General features: G+C 41.6%; 1 protein-coding gene across 1 annotated transcript in view; it reads left to right on the forward strand.

Moving 5' to 3' along the window:
- The window catches only part of lrrc49 (leucine rich repeat containing 49), a gene marked incomplete at its 5' end in the record, with an annotated part of 102,001 nt that overhangs the window by 57,988 nt on the left and 22,701 nt on the right, over positions 1 to 21,312 (forward strand). Inside the window, 2 exons of the mRNA XM_084055482.1 lie at positions 5,098 to 5,276; positions 6,441 to 6,536. Coding sequence (XP_083911608.1) covers positions 5,098 to 5,276; positions 6,441 to 6,536 — 275 coding nt within the window. The remainder of the gene's footprint in view (positions 1 to 5,097; positions 5,277 to 6,440; positions 6,537 to 21,312) is intronic.

Genomic DNA, 21,312 nt, shown 5'->3' on the forward strand with positions numbered 1-21,312 from the left:
TGAAAGGCTTCTTCTTCTGGCATGTGACTGATCCTGAAAAGTAAACAGGCACACGTGTGTGTGTGTGTGTGTGTGTGTGTGTGTGTGTGTGTGTGTGTGTGTGTGTGTGTGTGTGTGTGTGTGTGTGTGTGTGTGTGTGTGTGTGTGTGTGTGTGTGTGTGTGTGTGTGTGTGTGTGTGTGTGTGTGTGTGTGTGTGTGTGTGTGTGTGTGCGCGTGTACTATGTCCCATCTGTGTGCCTCGTACATCTGTTGCCCGTGTGTGTGTTTGTGTGCATTAATCTGTTTCGTCTATGAGTGTATATGTTGGGTGTGTCCGTCTGTGTGTGTTGATGTATGTTTGAGGATGCATGTGTGTGTGTGTGTGTGTGTGTGTGTAAGAATGAATATATTTGTGCGTGTTTGTGTGTGTGTGTGCATGCACTTGTGTTTATGTATGCATGAATGCGTGGATGAATATTTGTGTTTGTATATGTGAGAGTGCATACGGGCATGTTCACTGTGTGTGTGTGTGTGTGTGTGTGTGTGTGTGTGTGTGTGTGTGTGTGTGTGTGTGTGTGTGTGTGTGTGTGTGTGTGTGTGTGTGTGTGTCAGTGTTGCCAGATTTTGCGAGAGAAATAAGCAACCAGGTCTATGAAAACAAGCCCAAAAGAAGTGCCACATGAGCACTTTAAACCTATAAGCACCGGATATTTGAAAAGAGACGAAATGCAAGCTCGCGAGCTTGTTAAACATTTTGAATATATGTTTTTTACATTTTAACATCACAAATCTGGTACGGGAGTCCCTTGGCACACGATATTTTCAGATGGGGGGGTAAATACATATTAATGGGGTTGTCCTTGACATGAAAATGGTCGAGAACCACCGGTTTCAACGACATTTTAGGATACAATACACTTTAGAAACGAGCCCGAAAAAAAGCAAAGCAACCCCCACAAACTACCTAAAGCAACTTTACAGAAAAACAAGCCCAAATGTGGCTTATAATCAGCAGACATGGCAACACTGCGTACATGCATGCATGCATGCATGCGTGAATTCCTTTTGTCTGTGCTCTGCTGCTGCGGCTGTGGCTGCTTTTGGCTGAGAAGCTGTGGAGGAGAAGGGGCTCTGCTGCTGCTGGGAGCCGATTGTCTGTTTGCAATCTGACTCTGCTAATCCCAGGAGAGAAAATGATACGGCGGAACGTCGCAGCCAAGGTTCATGTCATGCCCTTCTGTCTTGAGGAGGAAGAAGAACTGGGAAAAATCTCTTCTCCTGCCTCTCGATCTCTTTGTAGCCTCTTTACTGTACCCAATGGTGTAAAGTAACTAAGTACTCAAGTACTGTACTTAAGTACAGTTTTGAGGTATTTTTTACTTTCCTGGGGTATTTCCGATTTTCCGTACTTTTACTTCTACTCCACTACATCTCAGGGGCAAATATTGTACTTTTGCTCCACTACAGTTATTTGAAAACTTTAGTTACTAGTTACTTTGTAGATTTTGATTACTATTACAAAATATACATTAACCACTTCAGCCCTATATACATTTCGGCCATTTGAAAATAGCCGATCTACAAGCTCACAATGCGTCGCGATGCGACGCATTGTGAGCTTGTAGATCTGCTATTTTCAAAACATTTTCATATTTTTTATACATTTGAAAACTGAAATGGGACATTCTGCATAATGAGTACTTTCTACTTTTGGTCCTTTAAGTACATTTTGATACTAATACTTTAGTACTTTTATTCAAGTAACATTTGAATTCCGGACTTGTAACAGAGTATTTCCACATTGCAGTATTGATACTTTTACTTAAGTAAAACATCTGAGTCCTTTTTCCACCACTGACTGTACCTCCCTCACTTTTGACCTCTGCCAGCACTTTTCTTTTTTGTACGTTGTCATAACACTTGTACTCTCTGGGTGGTAATCTAGGAATTGTAGCTGACACCATTTGCGTTTGCACTCATTTTACGGTACATTGCTTGCATATCGTCGCTGTGGTTGGCAAAAAAACACGTATCTCCATATTTCATCTTTTTATGTTTTTTTTTTCTCCAAAGACGAATGCCCTACTTCATCATTGCACAAACAGGAGTGGAAATAGTCGATCTGCAAGTTCCCAACGTGCGAACTTGCAGATCGGCTATTTATTTGTTTTTTGAAAATATGTATTTTTGGACATATACAAGCTTTCCCTTGTTTCCTCATATGTCCAAAACTGTTACTTTTCTTGACATTTTTTTTTTAAATGTTAAAAGTACTGTAGCAGATCTACAAGCTCAAAACGAGGGGTGGGCAACTTTGATGATGGAGAGGGCCACTATATTTCCACACTCACTCCAGAGGGCCACATTACATATACTGTACAGAAACCTCTTATAGCTGTATTTTAACTTTTTTTTGTAAATGACGGCCGTACTTCGCCATTCTATGTCACACAAAAGTAGCAAAAATAGCAGATCTACAAGCTCAAAACGCGTCGCAGTGCGACGCGTTTTGAGCTTGTAGATTTGCTATTTTTGCTATTTCTTTATTGGAATCCAGATTTTTTTTTGCTATTTTTCAATTGGAATCCTGAAAAGTAACGTTTTTATTTAATTTCAAATGCATTTAGTTATACTTATGTTAACTTTTTGAACTTAACTACAAATACATTGGACGTTAAAAAGACAATTAGAATTTTAACACTAGTCATTAAGCTACTAATATAGACTGAAGTAATTAAAACGGGTCACGTTTGTATGTTTGGAATTGTAACAGCTGAAATCAATAATATATCAGTATACCGAATAATAACCTGCGGGCCGCATTAAGTGAAGGTGGGGGCCGCCAGTTGCCCATGTATGAAGTATAGGGCGTTCGTTTACGAAAAAACAACAAAAAGTTCAGAATGTGGAGATGAGAGGTTTCTGCCTCGACAGAAACGATACGCAAGAGTACTAGTGTAAAAGACCTAACGGAGGTGGATGGATCCTGGGTTTACCCCAGCGAGTGGGAGTGGCACATTCCATACCTGAGTGTATCGAAACTAAACACTGGCAAGAGAGGGGGGGGGGGGGGGGGGGGTTGAGGGAAAAAAAAAGAGAAAGCAGCAGCTTTCTTTTCTGCTGCAGGGTGTGGATGGCACTGTTACTACAGTACTACTGTATGCTGCAGCCTGAGCCTGATAACACCCACTGCAGTAGATCCCACACACACACACACACACACACAAATAAGACGCTCAGGATGCAGACCCCCAAATTGATATGTATTTGGCCACGGACCCCCATCTGAAAATATTTGGTGCCAGGGACACCGAGAGAAGAAGATTTGGGGTTAAAATTGCAAAATATTCAAAATATTTTTTTCAAATATTTTCAAAAACAAGCTTGCAACACGGCGTGAACTGACGTGCTGTGAGTAATTCACCTCTTCAACATCAATCCACTTTTAACCACATGGACCCTACCCTAGCGACCCCTATTCTGGGGTTAACATACAGTATGGAGAGAATAGCAGATTTACAAGCTCACAACACGTTGCATTGCATTGCTGAACAAAGACTAGTTTTATGACATCACTTTCTATACTGTAACTGTTATCTTTGCTGAACCTGATGTCCTGATGCTGTAAATGAGGCGTAGGATGCGAGGCTAGTTCAGGCAGATAGACTCGAGAGAGGTTTCACACATACGCATTATTTACTATGTGGATGTATAGGGATGTGTTATTATTATACACTCTACAACAGTGTTGAGCCAAGACCCATGCGTGTCAATCAGCTGACTAATCTGGCTGGGTTATTTAACCCATTAAGACCGGGAACTCATCTGTGTGTCATTTTTTGATTTCTTTGGCTATTCAAAAATAGCAGATCTACAAGCTCATAGCGCGGCACAGAGTGCCGCGCTATGAGCTTGTAGATCTGCTATTTTTTATTTTTTTTGTTGCAAATCTTTGAATATATATGTATTTTTAAAGTGCACATTTTTAACTCAAATCTTTGCTTCTGGGGATTCTACAAATGTCTAAATCCTAACAGTTTTTTGAAAAGAGTTAAGTTGCAGTGGTTCTCAAACTTTTTCATGTCAAGGACCCCCAAAATGGCACGTATGTGGCTGCGGACCCCCATGTCAAAATATGTGTTGTTGTGATTACTTTGTCCTCATAGAGTCCTGCACATAACTCCACTCAGCAGCACAGCGTCCTTCCTTCCACTGCAGCGCCCAAGTCTCAGGACCCCTCAGGGACCAGCAAGGCAGGTGCCACGTGTCTCTGTGTGTGTGACCCAGGCGGAGAGAGGCTCACCTCACTGCATGTCACCCTGTGGGCTCTCTGCTCCTCAGTGTGCTCACCTGACACCTTGCTGTGTCCTCCTGTTTATAAAGTGTACATACATATGCGTGTATGTATATGCACGCGTGTGCACATGTCTGTGTACAGTATTATGCTTGAATGTACACATACACATGAACCTGTGTGTTTATGGTGTGCGTAACCTCACACTTGCAATAGGTGTGTGTGTGTGTGTGTGTGTGTGTGTGTGTGTGTGTGTGCGTGCATGGTGTTTATGCAGTGGTTTTCAAAGTTGGGGTCCGGGGACCCCCAGGCATCCTTTTGTGTTGTAGTGTGCTCCTGTGTGTGTGTGTGTGTGTGTGTGCGTGCGTGCGCTAGTGATGTGTCGTCCATGATTGATTCGTTCAAAAGAACTAGTTCATTTGCCGTGAACGTGAACGAGCTCGTTCACTTTCTGAAACTGTTACGTTCACGTGCGACGTAAAAAAAACGCTCCCGCGATGGTGTTTTACACACATTATAAAACATACATTAACCACTTTAGCCCTATTTTATACCTAGGCTATTTGAAAATAGCCGATCTACAAGCTCACAACGCGTCGCATCGCGACGCGTTGTGAGCTTGTAGATCGGCTATTAGAAAATAGCGCTACTGAACGAGAACGTGAACGAATCATCTGAACGAATCATTGCCGCGAACGAAATCGCTCGTTCACTGAAATGAACTTTTTTTCTCACCACTAGCGTGCATGTGTGTGCGCTATAGGCCCCTGTAAATGTCTCTGTGTGCTTGTGTGTGTGTGTGTGTGTGTGTGTCTCTCCCCAGGAGAAGAGACGTCTGGCCATCCGTAATGCGGCCCAGCAGTGGGAGGGGGTCCGGCCCCCCGGCTCGGACCCTCCTCCACAGAACGGCACCAAGGAGGAGGCCAGCCCGGAGAGCAGCCCCGCCCACAGCCCTGCACAGACCAATGGCCTCGCGCAGGAGCCCTCTCCAGATGAGCCCAGGTACAGTATGGCCCAAAGCAAGACCCGCCCCTCTACGGCAGTGGTGGAAAGTAACTAAATGCGACACATTGTGAGCTTGTAGATCTGCTATTTTCAAAAGATTTGTACATTTGAAAACTGGAAATGGGACAGTCTGCATAATGAGTACTTTTACTTTTGGTACTTTAAGTACATTTTGATGCCAATACTTTTTTGAATTCCGGACTTAAACTAACAGAGCATTTCTACATTGCAGTATTGATACTTTTACTTACAGTAAGTAAAACATTTGAGTACTTTTTCCACCACTGATCTCCGGTTTACTTCCTGTATGTTTGTGAAGTAGGTGGCTGTCTCTTTAGGAGACCTGAAGCAGGTTGGAGTCTATTATTTCCAATGGGAGAGTGAACGTGAACACAGCTTCTGAACCATTTTCTAGCTCCATGGTCACTGAACTAAATATTGGACCCAATCGTCGCAAGACACACAATCTTCCCAATATTTTGACACTCAAAATTGCCCCAGCAACACACTCTCGCGAGATCTAGCACCAGTAAACATGAGATGTTCTCGAGATCTGACGTCAAACGGCGCCCACTTACTGTAGGACATTGGTTCTCAAAGTGGGGTCCGGGGACCCCCAGGGGTACTTGAGGGGGTTCCAGGGGGTCCCCAGCTAAATGATGGACAGGAACCAAATGGACCCTTATGGGTCTGTAACTCTGAGAGTGTACAAATGGAACCAAATGGACCCATTAGGGTCCATTTGGTTCCATTTGTACACTCTCAGAGTTAAATTAACATTGATTTTACGATATGAATTGGGGTCCCAGAGACAGAAATGCCATTAAATGGGGGTCCGTAGCCTAATGCATGTCAAACTGGGGGTCCTTGAAATTAAAATGGTTGAGAATCACTGCTAGAGAGCCGTACAAATCTTCTATTATGGGGGTCCCTGGCTTATCTTTTCAAATGGAGGTCCGCGGTCTAATAGGTGTCTATTTGGGCGTCCTTGGCACAAAAAAGTTTGAGAACCACTGCTGTAGGAGACCATTTGTATGCCATTTGTGTACCATTTCGCCCCATGTGACGTTTTCAATCTAACATGGTTCTATGAGAGTATTTAGGGTGAATGTTTGTCTGCTTTCTGAAGGTTCTGTGTTGGTTTGTTTTTGCGTTGATCAGGAGGGTCAGCCCAGTGTCAGGACCAGAGCGACCCACAGCGGTCAGCGAGAACAGACTCCGCACCAACAGCCGCCCCAACAGCCCCCGGGACCCCAAGTAAGACATTTACGAAACACACACACACACACACACACACACACACACACACATCGTATCGTATACAGTAGACATAACCATGGATTGAAGTTCTTAGTCGCCATTTTATTTTTGCTTTCTTCCATGAGTAGACAAAACACACGCACTCACACAATACACATGTATTTGAGCACATAGACTGGACTGCACATAGACTAGACATAGACAGCATTATACAAACCAAGGCAAGTACCTGCACACACACTCACACGGATGCATGCAGACCAGTGGTTCTCAACCAGTGGTCCGGGGACCACCAGTGGTCCAAGATGGGGTCCACTTCCAGGTGGTCCCCAGCGTAATGATGGAGAGTTGGTAACCAAATGGACCCTTATTAGATCTTTAACTCTTGAGAGCGTAAAATGAAACCAAATGGACCCTTACGGGTCCATTTGGTTTCATTTTACGCTCTCAAGAGTTAAATTATTGTGGACAACATCGTATCAAGCGACAACGAAATATTCTAAGTCTTGGGTCCGAGAGTCTAAAGCTCATCAAACGGTGGGTCCGTGGTTCAAATGCCGAATAAATAGTGGACCTTGATATGAAAATGGTTGAAAACCACTGATGCAGGGACCACCAGACAAAGACACTGGGAGTCTTCCAGACCGCGTAAAGTCCATGAATATATTGTTACATTGCACTATGTGTGAAAGAATGTGTCACTGACACATGAGGCTTAACACCTGGTCCTTTATCATTCTGACACCTTTTTTTTTCAACCAACAATTAGTTTCAGCCAGACCCCATATAACAGTGCCCACAGTCTTAACACAATGTGGAATGTCTTTCATTTTTTCCCGACTTTCTCTCTCTCTCTCTCTCTCTCTCTCTCTCTCTCTCTCTCTCTCTCTCTCTCTCTCTCTCTCTCTCTCTCTCTCTCCATATCTACCTGCTTTATCGGCGCTTTAGCAACTTCTCCCCAACCACTGATAACATTTCAAAAGACCTTTAACCACGTTAATCCTGGCATTGCTATTACATGTTTTAAATATTTAAAAAAAACTTATTTTTTTTCTTTTCTCCCGATATCTACTGATTGCGACTCGATGATCACAAATCAACTTAGATTTTCGTATAACCTGACCTAGTTGTATCTCAGTCTATGTAGAGCTGCACTCAGTCTAACCTTCTTAGGACCGTGGGCCAAGCTCTGGTTAACAGCAGTGGTGGAAAAGGTACTCAAATGTTTTACTTAAGTAAAAGTATCAATACTGCAATGTAGAAGTACTTCGTTACAAGTAAAAGTCCGGAATTCAAAATTTACTTGAGTAAAAGTACAAAAGTATTGCTATCAAAATGTACTCATTCAGTGCCAAACATATTTCTGGCTTTTATCATCCCTGTGCCAATGCCAAGTACATTGTAAAAAAAAAAGTGCTTTGGAAGCGAGATACAGCCTTTTTCAGTAAGATGTTAAACAAAAAGTGAATGGAGCAGCAAATGTTCAAATCATGATATCTTGGGTTCTGAACATTTTTTTTTCATGATGTCGGCGACGTCATTGGCACTCTGGGCTTATAAAAACGTGACATCGGCAACGTCAATGGCACTGAATGAGTTGTTAAAGTATCAAAAGTAAAAGTACTAAAATGTTTGAAAATAGCAGATCTACAAGCTCACAACGCGTCGCGATGCGACGCGTTGTGAGCTTGTAGATCTGCTATTTTCAAATAGCCTATGTATAAGATAGGGCTGAAGTGGTTAATGTATGTTTTATAATATAATAATGTATATCTGCAAAGTAACTAGTAACTAAAGTTTTCAAATAATTGTAGTGGAGTAAAAGTACAACATTAGTCTCTGAGATGTAGTGGAGTAGAAGCAAAAGTATAGACGATTGGAAATACTCCAGTAAAGTAAAAGTACCGCACAATTGTACTTAAAGTTGTACAGTGCAAATTTCAAAAAAACGATTTTTAGCAGCCTCTGCTGATCATTACCGTCACTGCAGGCCATTCGTTTACTACTGCGTTACCCAGAATTCCATTCATTTTCACCGGAAGACGGAAGCGTTTCAAAAAGCGTTCTTTTAATTGTTTTATACGATCTGTGGATCGTTTCTCTTAGCCAGTGGAGCTTTAGTTACCGTGAGCTGTGTTTTCTTTAGCTGTTGTTTTTCGTTCTTCAAATCATACAATCTCTTAAAATCAGCGTGAGTTTCCTCTTTGTTAATAGCGCGGTAGTTCCTGGCCAAACAGGAAACTGGCGCGGTAGTTCCTGGCCAAACAGGAAACCGGTGCATTTCCGCTTCCATTTTCCGGCCAGATGACGTCATTTTCGCGGGAAAGTCAACCTCGACAGCGTTCAATAGAAAATATATAAATAAAAGGCTTTCGGGGGTGAAATTCATGGAGTGGGTGTTGTGAAACATTTGCCACTCACAACAGATATACAATTTAACTTTAGTTTTATTGAAAAAGTTACCTAGTATTACTTTAAGTACAGTACTTGAGTAAATGTACTTAGTTACTTTACACCACTGGTTAACTGGCTGCTGTGTGTCCATAAAATCACTTCAGTGGAAAGGTCCACCTGTTGCCTATATAACATCTAGTGAAACCAGGGTCTCTATTCAAGACCATTAGGAATTCTTCAACCCAGCAGCTTTGCTACTGCATGTAGCTTACAGTAGGTCAGAGTGGAGTCTCAAACATTTGTCATGTCAATAACCTCCAAATTCATATGAATTTAACACCTAGTTTGAAAAGATTTCGCGCCAGGGACACCCATTTTTTGTAAAATAGCAGATCAATGCACCCAACAACCAGTTCATAATTTATATGAAAATCTATGTAATATGCGTTCATTGAGTGTTTATCAATATACTATAGATAGATTATAATTGTGGCATAGAATGCATGTTATGAATAATTCAGCTTCATAGATTGATTGGTTACTTATAGACAATGTGCTGATTATAGACCTGTTATGAATGTGAACGATAGGTAAGATACATAACGGCCCAGTATGTGTTATGTGCGCACATTATAAGTGTCTCTAGTGTGAAAGTGTTAACCAGATGTTCAACTGTCATACTCCAGGCGTGTTCAGCCCCTGGCAATGACAAATGAATCTAAACAGTTTATTCTGTGGGATTCAGGAACTCCATCCGTGTCTCCCCCCTACTTTCTATTATTATGAGTATAAGGCAGGAGTGGCATCTGCTGTGGTTCCACACTTTCCTACAATAATTGGAAGGTGATGTTTTTTTTCGGTCCCTACCACAGCCAACATACTGTACAACTTACTGTACTGTACCGTACTCTTTCCCCGTGAAAGTGTCCTTGAGAAAGATCGTCAGTTTCAGGGATGCCACCACCCCATGTGCTCAATTTGATATGACACGAGCCTATGTTTCCCGTTACACTGTGTAATACGGTGGTCGATGCCAAATGGGAGAGCTGCCCTGTGATGCCTGATCTTTCCAAGGGCACACACAGGCGTGGGTGAGTTATGACAAGGGGGTGGTTTGGAGATGAAAGTGGAGGCCGTGTCAAACACTATCATTACACGTTTTAACACATTCAAACCGGGAACGCATCTGTGTGTAACCACTTTAACCATCCTTTTATACTTTGGCTATTAAAAAATAGCAGATCTACAAGCTCATAGCGAGCTTGTAGATCTGCTATTTTTGGAAAAATCGTGAAAGTTGGTGCAAATCTTTGAATTTGAGTTACAAATGTTAGCTTTAAGAAATATATATATTCAAGGATTTGCACAAATTTTCACAATTTTTCAAAAATAGCAGATCTACAATTATAGCTCGTTGAGCTTGTATATCTGCAATTTTTTGAATAGCCAAAGAAATCTGAAAATGATCACAGATGTGTTCCCGGACTTAATGGGTTAAACACAGCCTTTCCTTCCTGCGTCAGGATATGAAAGGGACATCCCTGGAGCGCAACCCCTCCTCGCTGGAAGTGGCAACTCTTGTAGTGCTCCTCTAGCATTGTGTTGTGGATGTAGGGTTGAGTCATTATGTGGGCTTATTGAACGTCTGTTGCCTGTTTGAGCACTTTATCGAAAAAATGAATTCAAAAGGATAAAGGCACAAAAAAAAAGCCAGAAGGCTTGACGTCACTGAAGCATTTTAAACGGTACATTTGAGGGTTGCTGTTGAAGTGACCTTTAGACAGGAACATTGCTGGTTTCAATGTGAAGAGTGGGCAGAAAAAACACTCTGCCCTCCCTCCCTCGGTGAAAGACTGCTGTGAAAGGGTGCTTATGCAATGAACCGAAACAGTAATGAACAACAACACACAGCTCCCAGATGTGTGTGTGTGTGTGTGTGTGTGTGTGTGTGTGTGTGTGTGTGTGTGTGTGTGTGTGTGTGTGTGTGTGTGTGTGTGTGTTTGTGTGTGTGTGTGTGTGTGTGTGTGTGTGTGTGTGTGTGTGTGTGTGTGTGTGTGTGTGTGTGTGTGTGTGTGTGTGTGTGTGTGTGTGTGTGTGTGTGTGTACGTAACCCTCCTTCCCCTTACCATTTGTACCACAAAAAGCATACTTCATTCGCCAAGCTCGTCAGATGCACATGTATTTGTCTTGTTTACAAACATAGCAACATTCACGTTGTCACCGATGCATAGTGTAGGTACACACTGACACACGGGGGAGGACAGTAGACATGGACTCCACATAATGGTCCTGCGTTGTGGCCCTGCATGCGTTGTGACCCTGCGTTGTGGCCCTGCATGCGTTGTGGCCCTGCGTTGTGGCCCTGCGTTGTGGCCCTGCATAGAGCACCGAAGTCTGACGTCACTGCCAGTAGAGGGCCAATAGAGGGCACTGTTCCAGGGTTCGTGGCTTTATTTTTTGTGTTGAAATCCCCATTTGGGAATCTTAGATCACGTCATATAAGAACTGTGTTCCAAACATAAACACACCACCCTGGCGTTTTTGTCAGGGGGGTGGCTCTGCATCGTTTATGATACTCATTCATTTTTGATACAGCCTGTTTCTGGCGAAAATGGAATTCATTCTGCCTTACAAGTCCTAAGAATTACTACTTCCGGGTCTGAAATCACTGTCCCTACAGCAGCCGTGTTCATGGGAAATGTAGTCTTTGGGTTGTTTGACTCGTTTCTAGTGTTTATATTGTGTTACTCATTGGGTAAATGTGTACATTTACACCTTCAGTCGATGCTTCATATCCATATGAGTAAAAACGCCAGGGTGGTGTGTTTATTTTTGGAACACAGTTCTTATATGAAGCGATCTAAGATTCCCCAATGAGGATATCAACACAAAAAGTAAAGCCATGAACCTGCGGAATGCGCCCTCTACTGGCAGTGACGCCAGGACTTCGGCGCTCTATTGTGGCCCTGCGATGTGGCTGTGGTCAATGTTCAGTTGGTCTGTTGGTCGGTCTGGTCGGTACGCCAGTTGATCCGTCAGTCCACATCTCTGGTCCCGAAAAAAGCGACTTTGAGTATTTGGAAAAGCACTACATAAATGACATGTATTATTATTATTATTATTATTATAAACAACATTATCTCAAAAACTACTGGTTGGATTGCCATGGAATTTGTTGTGCATCTTCATGTTCCTTGGAGGATGTGCTCTTCAGATGTTTTGATGACCCCATAGCTTTTCCACATTTGCCACATTTAGGCCAACATGTCTTCGACACAGGATCTCAAAATCTAACGGGAAGATTTCCACAAAACCCAAGGCCTTTCCTATAGTGCCACTCTTAATCCAAAGCCACGTTGCACGCTAATACATACAATTACGGTACTTTATTTGATCTCACTTGAAAGCTTTTGCTGTTACAATTTACTTTATGGTAATACATCATATACAATATAAATACCTCCCCAATTATGGCACAAACAATCTTAATTTCCCTCTCTTAGCCATGTTGGTTGGTTGGGGGTGGGGCTTTTGAACTCTGGCATAAAGGTGTTGCAGCTCCATTGTTGAGTTAAGTAACAGCCTGCACACACGGTCACATCCAAGCATGTGGTGAATAGACACTGTAGGTAAGAGTCCAGCTATGCAGCATGAGATAACGTATAGAAAACCATGTAATATATTGCCCAGGATACCATACTGTATCTATAGTGGTTTAGGGTCCTCCACTGTAGTTTACAGCTTGGAAGAAAGAAAGAAAAGAACCAAACAATCAGTGGTGTAAAGTAACTAAGTACATTTACTCAAGTACTGTACTTAAGTACAATTTTGAGGTACTTTTACTTTCCTGGAGTATTTCCGATTGTCTATATACTTTTACTTCTACTCCACTACATCTCAGAGGCAAATATTGAACTTTTACAATGATTTGAAAACTTTAGTTACTAGTTACTTTGCAGATACAAATGACTTCATTATAAAACATACATTAACCACGTTAGCCCTAATTTATACCTAGGCTATTTGAAAATATATATTATATTATATATTTCAAACATTTTAGTACTTTTACTTTTGGTACTTTAAGTACATTTAGATACCAATACTTTAGTACTTTTACTCAAGTAAATTTTGAATTACAGACTTTTACTTGTAACCGAGTACTTCTACATTGCAGTATTGATACTTTTACTTAAGTAAAAAAATGTATTACTTTTTCCACCACTGCAAACAATCCAACGTCCCCCGCAGAGAGTAAGAAAGCTCAGATGATAGATGAACCGCTCTGTGATTTATGAGGCCGAGAACACAACACTCCCTGACCCTTCAAATATCCAACAGCATTAGGGATGGAAAGCCCCGTGAAACGTCACAATAACAGCATGCTTTTTTTACTTTCATTCTCTCCTGGAGAAAGAGAGTCTTTGGTTATAGTGTTGCTGTTCACTTTTAATCTATCTTCTCGGCAGCCATTGCTCCACTTTGCTGGAGTAATGGCTTGTCCTGCTGTGTCCAGTCCACACATCTGGATCTGTTGTGTGTGTGTGGGGGGCCAAAGAAGCAAGCTGACCCCCTAGGGCGGGAATTCGTGACCACTTAATGGGTTACATTAAGACCTGGATCGCATCTGTGTCATTTTTTTAAATTTGAGCTAAAAAGCATTATTTTACACTTTAGCCATTCAAAAATAGCAGATATACAAGCTCATAGCGCGGCACCGAGTGCCGCGCTACGAGCTTGTAGATCTGCTATTTTTGAAAAATTGTGAAAATGTTTGCAAATCTTTTAATTTATGTATTCTTTTAAAGCGAACATTTTTAACTCAAATCTTTGCTTCTGGGGGGTCCCTGGAACAAAATATTTTGAGATGGGGATCGGCGGCCAAATACATGACATTTTTGGGGTCCTTGACATGAAAAAGTTTGAGCACCACTGATATAGAAACTGATATAGTTTTTCAGAAAACTTGGGATTTAAAAGACATTTGTAGAATCGGCTTCAGGTCTTAATGGGTTAATAGGTGATCTATACTTAGTTGCATGGTGGTGTTGCGCACAGAACATAGTCGCAGCTGCGACGTGTTGTGAGCTTGTAGATCGGCTGTTGGGGCCTCGACATGGAGTTGCTACCGAGTATAACTCAGGCGTTATTAGAGACAGTCTGGGGGTTGCCCTCTGCTCTGATACCCCCCACAAGCCCAATCATGAGAAATGACTACCATTACCAGAGAAGGCTCAGAAGGATTACGACACAATCACACATAATCCATTAAGACCGGGAACGTGTCTGTGTCATTTTAGATGTCTTTGGCTATTCAAAAATAGCAGATATACAAGCTCGTAGCGCGGCAGCTTGTAGATCTGCTATTTATTTATTTTTAAACAGTGAAAATGTGTTCAAATCTTTGAATATATATTTACATTTTTAACTCAAATCTTTGCTTCTGGGGGTCCCTGGAACAAAATCATTTCAGATGGGGGTCCTCGGACAAATACGGTACATATCATTTTGGGGGTCCTTGACATGAAAAAGTGTAAGAACCACTGATAAATAGCAACATGAGTTTTTCCCCCAAAAAACATTTAGGATTTAGAAGACATTTGTAGAATCCCCAGAAGCAATACGATTTAAGTTACAAATGTTCGCTTTAAAAAAAATATATATATACATGTATAAAGATTTGCACACATTTTCACAATAAAATAAAAAATAGCAGATATACAAGCTCATAGTGCGGAACTCTGTGCTGCGCTATGAGCTTGTATATCTGCTATTTTTGAATAGCCAAAGGAATCTAAAAATGACACACAGATGCGTTCACGGTCTTAAAGGGTTAATCCAAAATGCCTTCATGTTGCTGCACACTGTAATGCACAGTTCTTTGAAAGGATCCCACGGCTCAGATGCACTGAGATGAAACTGATCAGCCATGGTATAAACTGTGATTGCTTCTTGCCTTTTTTTCATCCGGAAAACATCACAAAAAAACTAGAAATATCATGGTTCTATGCCTCCGCCAACCGTTTAGCGTTTACATCCATGTTCTGTGCAGACATCATATTGTATGTTGTGAAGGCTTTGGGGGAATTTAATGAATATGTTTTGTGAGGTCACAGCAGTGGTGTAAAGTAACCAAGTACATTTACTAAAGTACTGTACTTAAGTACAATTTTGAGGTACTTTTACTTTACTGGAGTATTTCCAATTGTCTATATTTTTACTTTTACTCCACTACAATTAATTGAAAACTTTAGTTACGAGTTACTTTTCAGAAATAAATGATTACATAATAAAACATACTTTAACCAGTTTAGCCCTATTTTATACCTCGGCTATTTGAAAATAGCCGATCCACAAGCTCACAACACGTCACAATGCGACGTGTTGTGAGCTTGTAGATCTGCTATTTTTCAAACATTTTAGTACTTTTACTTTTGGTACTTTAAGTATACTTTCATGACAATACTTTGGTACTTTTACTCAAGTAACATTTTTGAACACAGGCCTTTTACTTGTAACAGAGTATTTTTGTATTGTGGTATTGCTACATTTATTTAGGTAAAATATCTGAGTACTTTTTCCACCAACCAATCAGTTCATTGTTGAGTCCAAAAGGGGCGTTTGTGTCGAATTATGAATATGAATTTCCCCCAAAGCCTTCCTGAGATATCACGTTCACGACCTTGACCTTTGACCACCTCCGTCAGTCCAGCTGGACGTTTGTGCCTACTATTACGAGATTCCCTCCCGGCGTTCCTGAGATAGTGCGTTCACAAGATTGGGAGGGACAGACAGATGTACAGTACGTGCATATGGACGGATTGACTGACGGACGGACCACCCAAAAACACTATGCCTCTGGGAAACGCTGTCTGCCGCCGAAGGCATAACACACTCTAAACAGAACAAATCATTGGTTAATAAATTTGACTATAAACAGCGGAGGGGGAACAATAAAAGTTTTTGAACAAAGAATAAGAACCCAAATAAATCAGCAGCAATTAGTTGTTTAACGAAGTCGATCCATTTTACGGGGAGATAGCTTGAAGATTTAAGCAGCCTTTCCTGGCATGTGCCCAGCGCAAAGTCCCACACTTCATAATGTCACAGGCGCTTTATTATAAGATAGAATAAGGCACACGCAACGAACTTTGGCTAACCCCGCTACAATAAGACTAAAGCCTTCTAAATCTTTAGAAATGCTATGTTAATGTCATGGAGGTCAACAAGTCATACCAGCGTCTAGCTTTGCACCTTCTCAATCTGATGTCTTCCCAGAGTGATACAGTTAAATGGATTAACCCATTAGGACCGGGAAAGCATCTGTCATTTTTATGTCTTTGGGCTATTCAAAAATAGCAGATCTACAAGCTCATAGCGCGGCACCGAGTGCCGCGCTATGAGCTTGTAGATCTGCTATTTTTGGAAAATCGTGCCTTTTTTTTTTGTGCAAATATTTGAATAAATATATATTTTTTAAAGCGAACATTTGTAATTTAAATCTTTGCTTCTGGGGATTCTACAAATGTCTTCTAAATCCTAACAGTTTTAATTATTTTTAAAACGTATGTTGCTATAATATCAGTGGTGCTCAAACCTTTTCATGTCAGGGACCCCCCAAAATGTATTTGGCTGCGGACCCCCATTTCAAAATATGTTGTTCCAGCCAGGGACCCCCCAGAAGCAAAGATTTCAGTTACAAATGTTCACTTTAAAACATATATATATTCAAAGATTTGCACACATTTTCACGATAAAAAAAAAAAAGCAGATCTACAAGCTCATAGCGTGGCACACAAGCTTGTATATCTGCTACTTTTGAATAGCCAAATAAATCTTAAAATGACACCGATGCGTTCCCGGTCTGAAAGGGTTAAGTGGATTAGCTGGCATGGAGCTGAACTCGGGGCAGGTAAAGGAAACCATATGGTGTCATCTCTGTAACCCATGGAGTTGATATAGTAATGAGGAGAATGTTGACAGTACGTTTAGAATGGGAGAATGATGCGCTCCATATGAGAGACGTGATAGGAGGACTTGTTTCAGTGCCAGGATATATATACATATATACAGTACGTGTGTGTGTGTGTGTGTGTGTGTGTGTGTGTGTGTGTGTGTGTGTGTGTGTGTGTGTGTGTGTGTGTGTGCTCGTGTGCGTGCGTGTGCATTTATTTGTATGTGCTGTGGCTGCATACAGTCAATGGCAGCAGTACTCTGGCAGCCTAACCCAGGCCCGTACCACACATTTTGATCTTTTTTTGTGCGCAGAGATTTATTTGATTTCATTTCCCTGGAGAGTGGAGTGGGGATGGGAGTAAGGGAAGAGTTATTGCCAAGAAATCTTATACTGTAGTCTCTGCACGCACACACACACACACACACACACACACACACACACACACACACACACACACACACACACACACACACACACACACACACACACACACACTGCTGTGTGTGTGCAGAGATGGCAGTGCCTTCTTTCTATTTATACAGTACTTTAATTTAATTTAGCACAGACCCACACCGAGATCCAAAGCAGGTGGACTGGCGTGCTCATAAATCAAAGGGCGTGTCTTCTTCATTATGGACAGAGAGACATTTTAATCACTTAAGCCCTGTTCTATACTTCTTTGTACGACAGTGTTGCTCACAAATTACCGAGGTACAAGCTCACATGCGATCAGCTATTTACGCTATTTTCGGTGAGTTTTGTTTTTTTCTTTTTTTTAATATATTGTTTTATTTTAAATTTTTCACAAAAGTACACATACAATCCCCCCACATCCCTCCCCCCTCCCCACATACAAACCCATATACATAAAGGACAGCACAGATAAAACATTATCAAAAAGGTACAAAAAAGAAAAGAAACAACAAGAAGAGACAAATCTACTGTGTGTAACACATTTTGAAGATTATCGCTTATAATGGCATGCCCAAGAACGCCAGATTGATAGTGAATTTTTACATCATCATGCGACAAGCTTGTACTTTTTATAGGAAGAAAACCATTCTAAACTTCGACAGCGAATCAATTATCTGCATGCCGCCAACACCCTGCCAACCATTAGTTTTTTTGCTTTTCAACAGAGAGCGCTGATGAAAGGTTATTTTTTGAGAAAATGACAGCTTGGATAGATATTACGTTTCACGCGTGTCACTATCACACAGTACTACTTACAGTGGGGAATTGGGAATGTTAGTACACCTCAACACCAGCCTTGTCTTCATGGGGATTAAGTTGTTTGCAGATGACAGCCTGTCTTTGTGTGAAGCTGCCGTTGGATTTACTTAAGATAAGTGTAATTGAATTTGCGTTCGGAGACAAATAGACTACAGCAGGGCATGTTTTATCACCACACACAGTTCTATCTCCCCTTATGCGTCTCCAACTCCCTTATCAGGGGTTTGTTACTGAGCTCTTGGGCGAGGAGGGGGGGGTTAACCCATTGAGACCGGGAACGCATCTGTGTCATTTTTGGATTTCTTTGGCCATTCAAAAATAGCAGATATACAAGCTTGTAGATCTTAATTTGTGCAAATCAAATTTGTGCAAATCTTTGAAATATATGTATTTGTTAAAGCGAATATTTTTAACACAAATCTTTGCTTCTAGGGTCCCCACAACATATTTTGAGATGGGGTCGGCAAACAAATACATATAATTTTGGGTGGTCCTTGACATGAAAAAGTTTGAGGACCACTGATATTATAGCAACATAGGTTTAAAAAAAAAAACTGTTAGGATTTAGAAGACTAGATTTGTAGAATCCCCTGGAAGCAAAGATTTGAGTTAAAATGTTCGCTTTCTAAATAAAACCAAACACTTTCATGAGGAGGAGAGAAGCTATCAAAGGTTTATATCTGAAGTATTATGCGACTCATTCCTCCGTTCAAGCAATGAAGTCCAGTGGTCTGTTGAATCCACCTTTTCTATTCATATGCTGCCTGTATTTTCTCTTCTGGGATATATATATATAAATATTCAAAGATTTGCACACATTTTCACGATTTTTCAAAACAAAATCAGATCTACAAGCTCATAGCGCGGCACTCGGTGCCGCGCTATGAGCTTGTAGATGTGATATTTTTTTAACAGCCAAAGGAATCTAAAAATGACACAGATGTGCTCCCGGTCTTAATGGGTTAAGGGGCCACCTGGCTGTCTTTCAAGTGCGATTACAGGAAGAATACGTGACACGGCGAAGAGTCGATGGCACGTTTCCACACCCCGCAGGAGCTGCCATGACTCTTTATGTAACTTATATCTCCCTGTCTCCTGCCTCACTGCCCAGGTGACTGGTGCCCGTCTGTCGAGTGCTGGATAGGATAGGATGGGCACAACGCTTATGATAGGCGCCAGCTTACTGAAGGGTAGTTCAGACAGCTTTTTCTCCGCAGTTTTTAGTTTAGGCTTCGCCGGAAATAGCCGGCCTACAAGCTCACAAAGGCGGTGCGGACGCGACGCCTTGTGAGCTTGTAGGTCAGCTATTTTCACCGCACAACACCGCCATACGACGTATAAATCGAGCTTATGGCGGTTTTCTCTCGGGTTTGGTCTGAACTATAGGCTTTTTAATCTGGAGAAAATGAAACTCTTAATAGAGGAAAAAGAATACTCAGCTTGCGATACTCGGCTCACTGTGTGACAGTGCAGCGGCAGCGCACTTTAGCTTGTGCTGATAACAGTTACCAGCCCAAGGGCTGATACTGTATGTGTTATCACCCTCTAGGTCCGTTTATTTCTCCCTTCATCCCAGGAAAATTAAGAGTACAGCTGGGTACAGTATATGACACGATAACTTGTCTAAAACAAATTCCATTTGCATTCATGAATAACGGTAAAAGTAACACACTTTAATTCTATAAAATGTCTTTACATTAGAATGTAGCTCTAGGTGCTTTTTAATATAGGGAATTATACAATAGAACACAAAATAAAATTGCAAAAAAACGTTGCAATTGGGGCACGAGCAGCTGTTGTACACACGTTCTGCAGCAGCAGCTGCAACATCCTCAACAAATTATCTGCGTTCCTAAATCGAATCCAGTCTCACTCAATGGATATTCTTTCTTCTTTTTTTGGGGGGGGTTGGGGGGTGGAGGGGGTTTCTTACTTTATTTAGATACGGCCAGTGTGGAAAGACAGGAAATTGATGTTGCATGTTCTCTCTGTCGGGTGGAAACCTCACATAGTCCAAAACTGTTACTTTTCAGGATTCAAATTCAAAAGCATCAAAAGTAGCAGATCCACAAGCTCGAAACGCGTCGCTTCGCGCCGCGTTTCGAGCTTGTGGATCTGCTACTTTTGATGCTTTTGTGTGACGCTGTAGTGTCTGATCAAGTAGGGCGTTCGTTTACAAAAAACACAAAAGGTTAGAATATAAGAATATTTCTGCCCGACAGCAACGATTCCCTATTAGAAATCAATACAGTAAGATAGGCAAGGGTCCGCCATTCTCTAGTTCCCCTCACCCAACGTCACATTACTGCAAACATGAGGTGTTTTGGTTAAGATTGATCGATCGATTGATTGATTTGATTGATTTAGTCAAAAACGATTGAACAGCACGAAGATACAGTAAAGCATCTAGGCTAAAAGGATAACACAAAAACGTCCTGGGGACTTGTTTCCATTGTGGTCCTATGTATTCAATTCATCCACAGGGCGTAGAATATTAACACATTAATGCATGTCATCAACAAATACGAATAGCTATATTCACAGAGGAGGAAAAGGAAAACAGAAAAACAGCGGCAGTGTATGACCCCTCATTTCAATGGGAATTAATATCTAACTCCACTTGTAGTTTCCCGATTTAGAAACAAACCAGTGATTCACATCCTTTAATGGATGGTGTCAGGGCAGTAGTAGAACGAGAATTGTCCCATGTTTGTGCTACATTTTGGCGGTACCAGATCGTGGTCGCTCCCTCTGGTGTTGTGGCTGTGGGCGTCACTCACTTTGGAGAAGTACAGTAGTTAGACAGGTATGAGGGCACTGTCCCTTTGAGTATCAAATACCAATCCCATTGATTTGTCTTCTAGCCTGAGCCATCCCATAAGATAAGGTTAAATAGCGGTGGCCTAGTGGTTAGAGGGGCGGCCTTGATACCGGAAGGTCCCTAGTTCGATTCCCCAATTTATCACATCAATCATGAATCACCGCTGAATAGCCCTTGAGCAAGGCTTCCATGCAGGGTCTGGCTGTAAATAAGTTCCGCACTTAGTCCAACACCCTGGGTAAACAACAAACTTTGCTTTGCTTTTGCCCTGTCGTGTTCTCTGGCTCATACAGTAACATTCACAACGTAACTAGGCAGAAAGCTGTTCGTCGTAATAGGAGGACCCTAGCGTCGCAATGCATTGTGAT

Source organism: Gymnoscopelus microlampas (assembly GCF_963454915.1).
Source record: "Gymnoscopelus microlampas genome assembly, chromosome: 1".
Classification (NCBI taxonomy): Eukaryota; Metazoa; Chordata; class Actinopteri; order Myctophiformes; family Myctophidae; genus Gymnoscopelus; species Gymnoscopelus microlampas.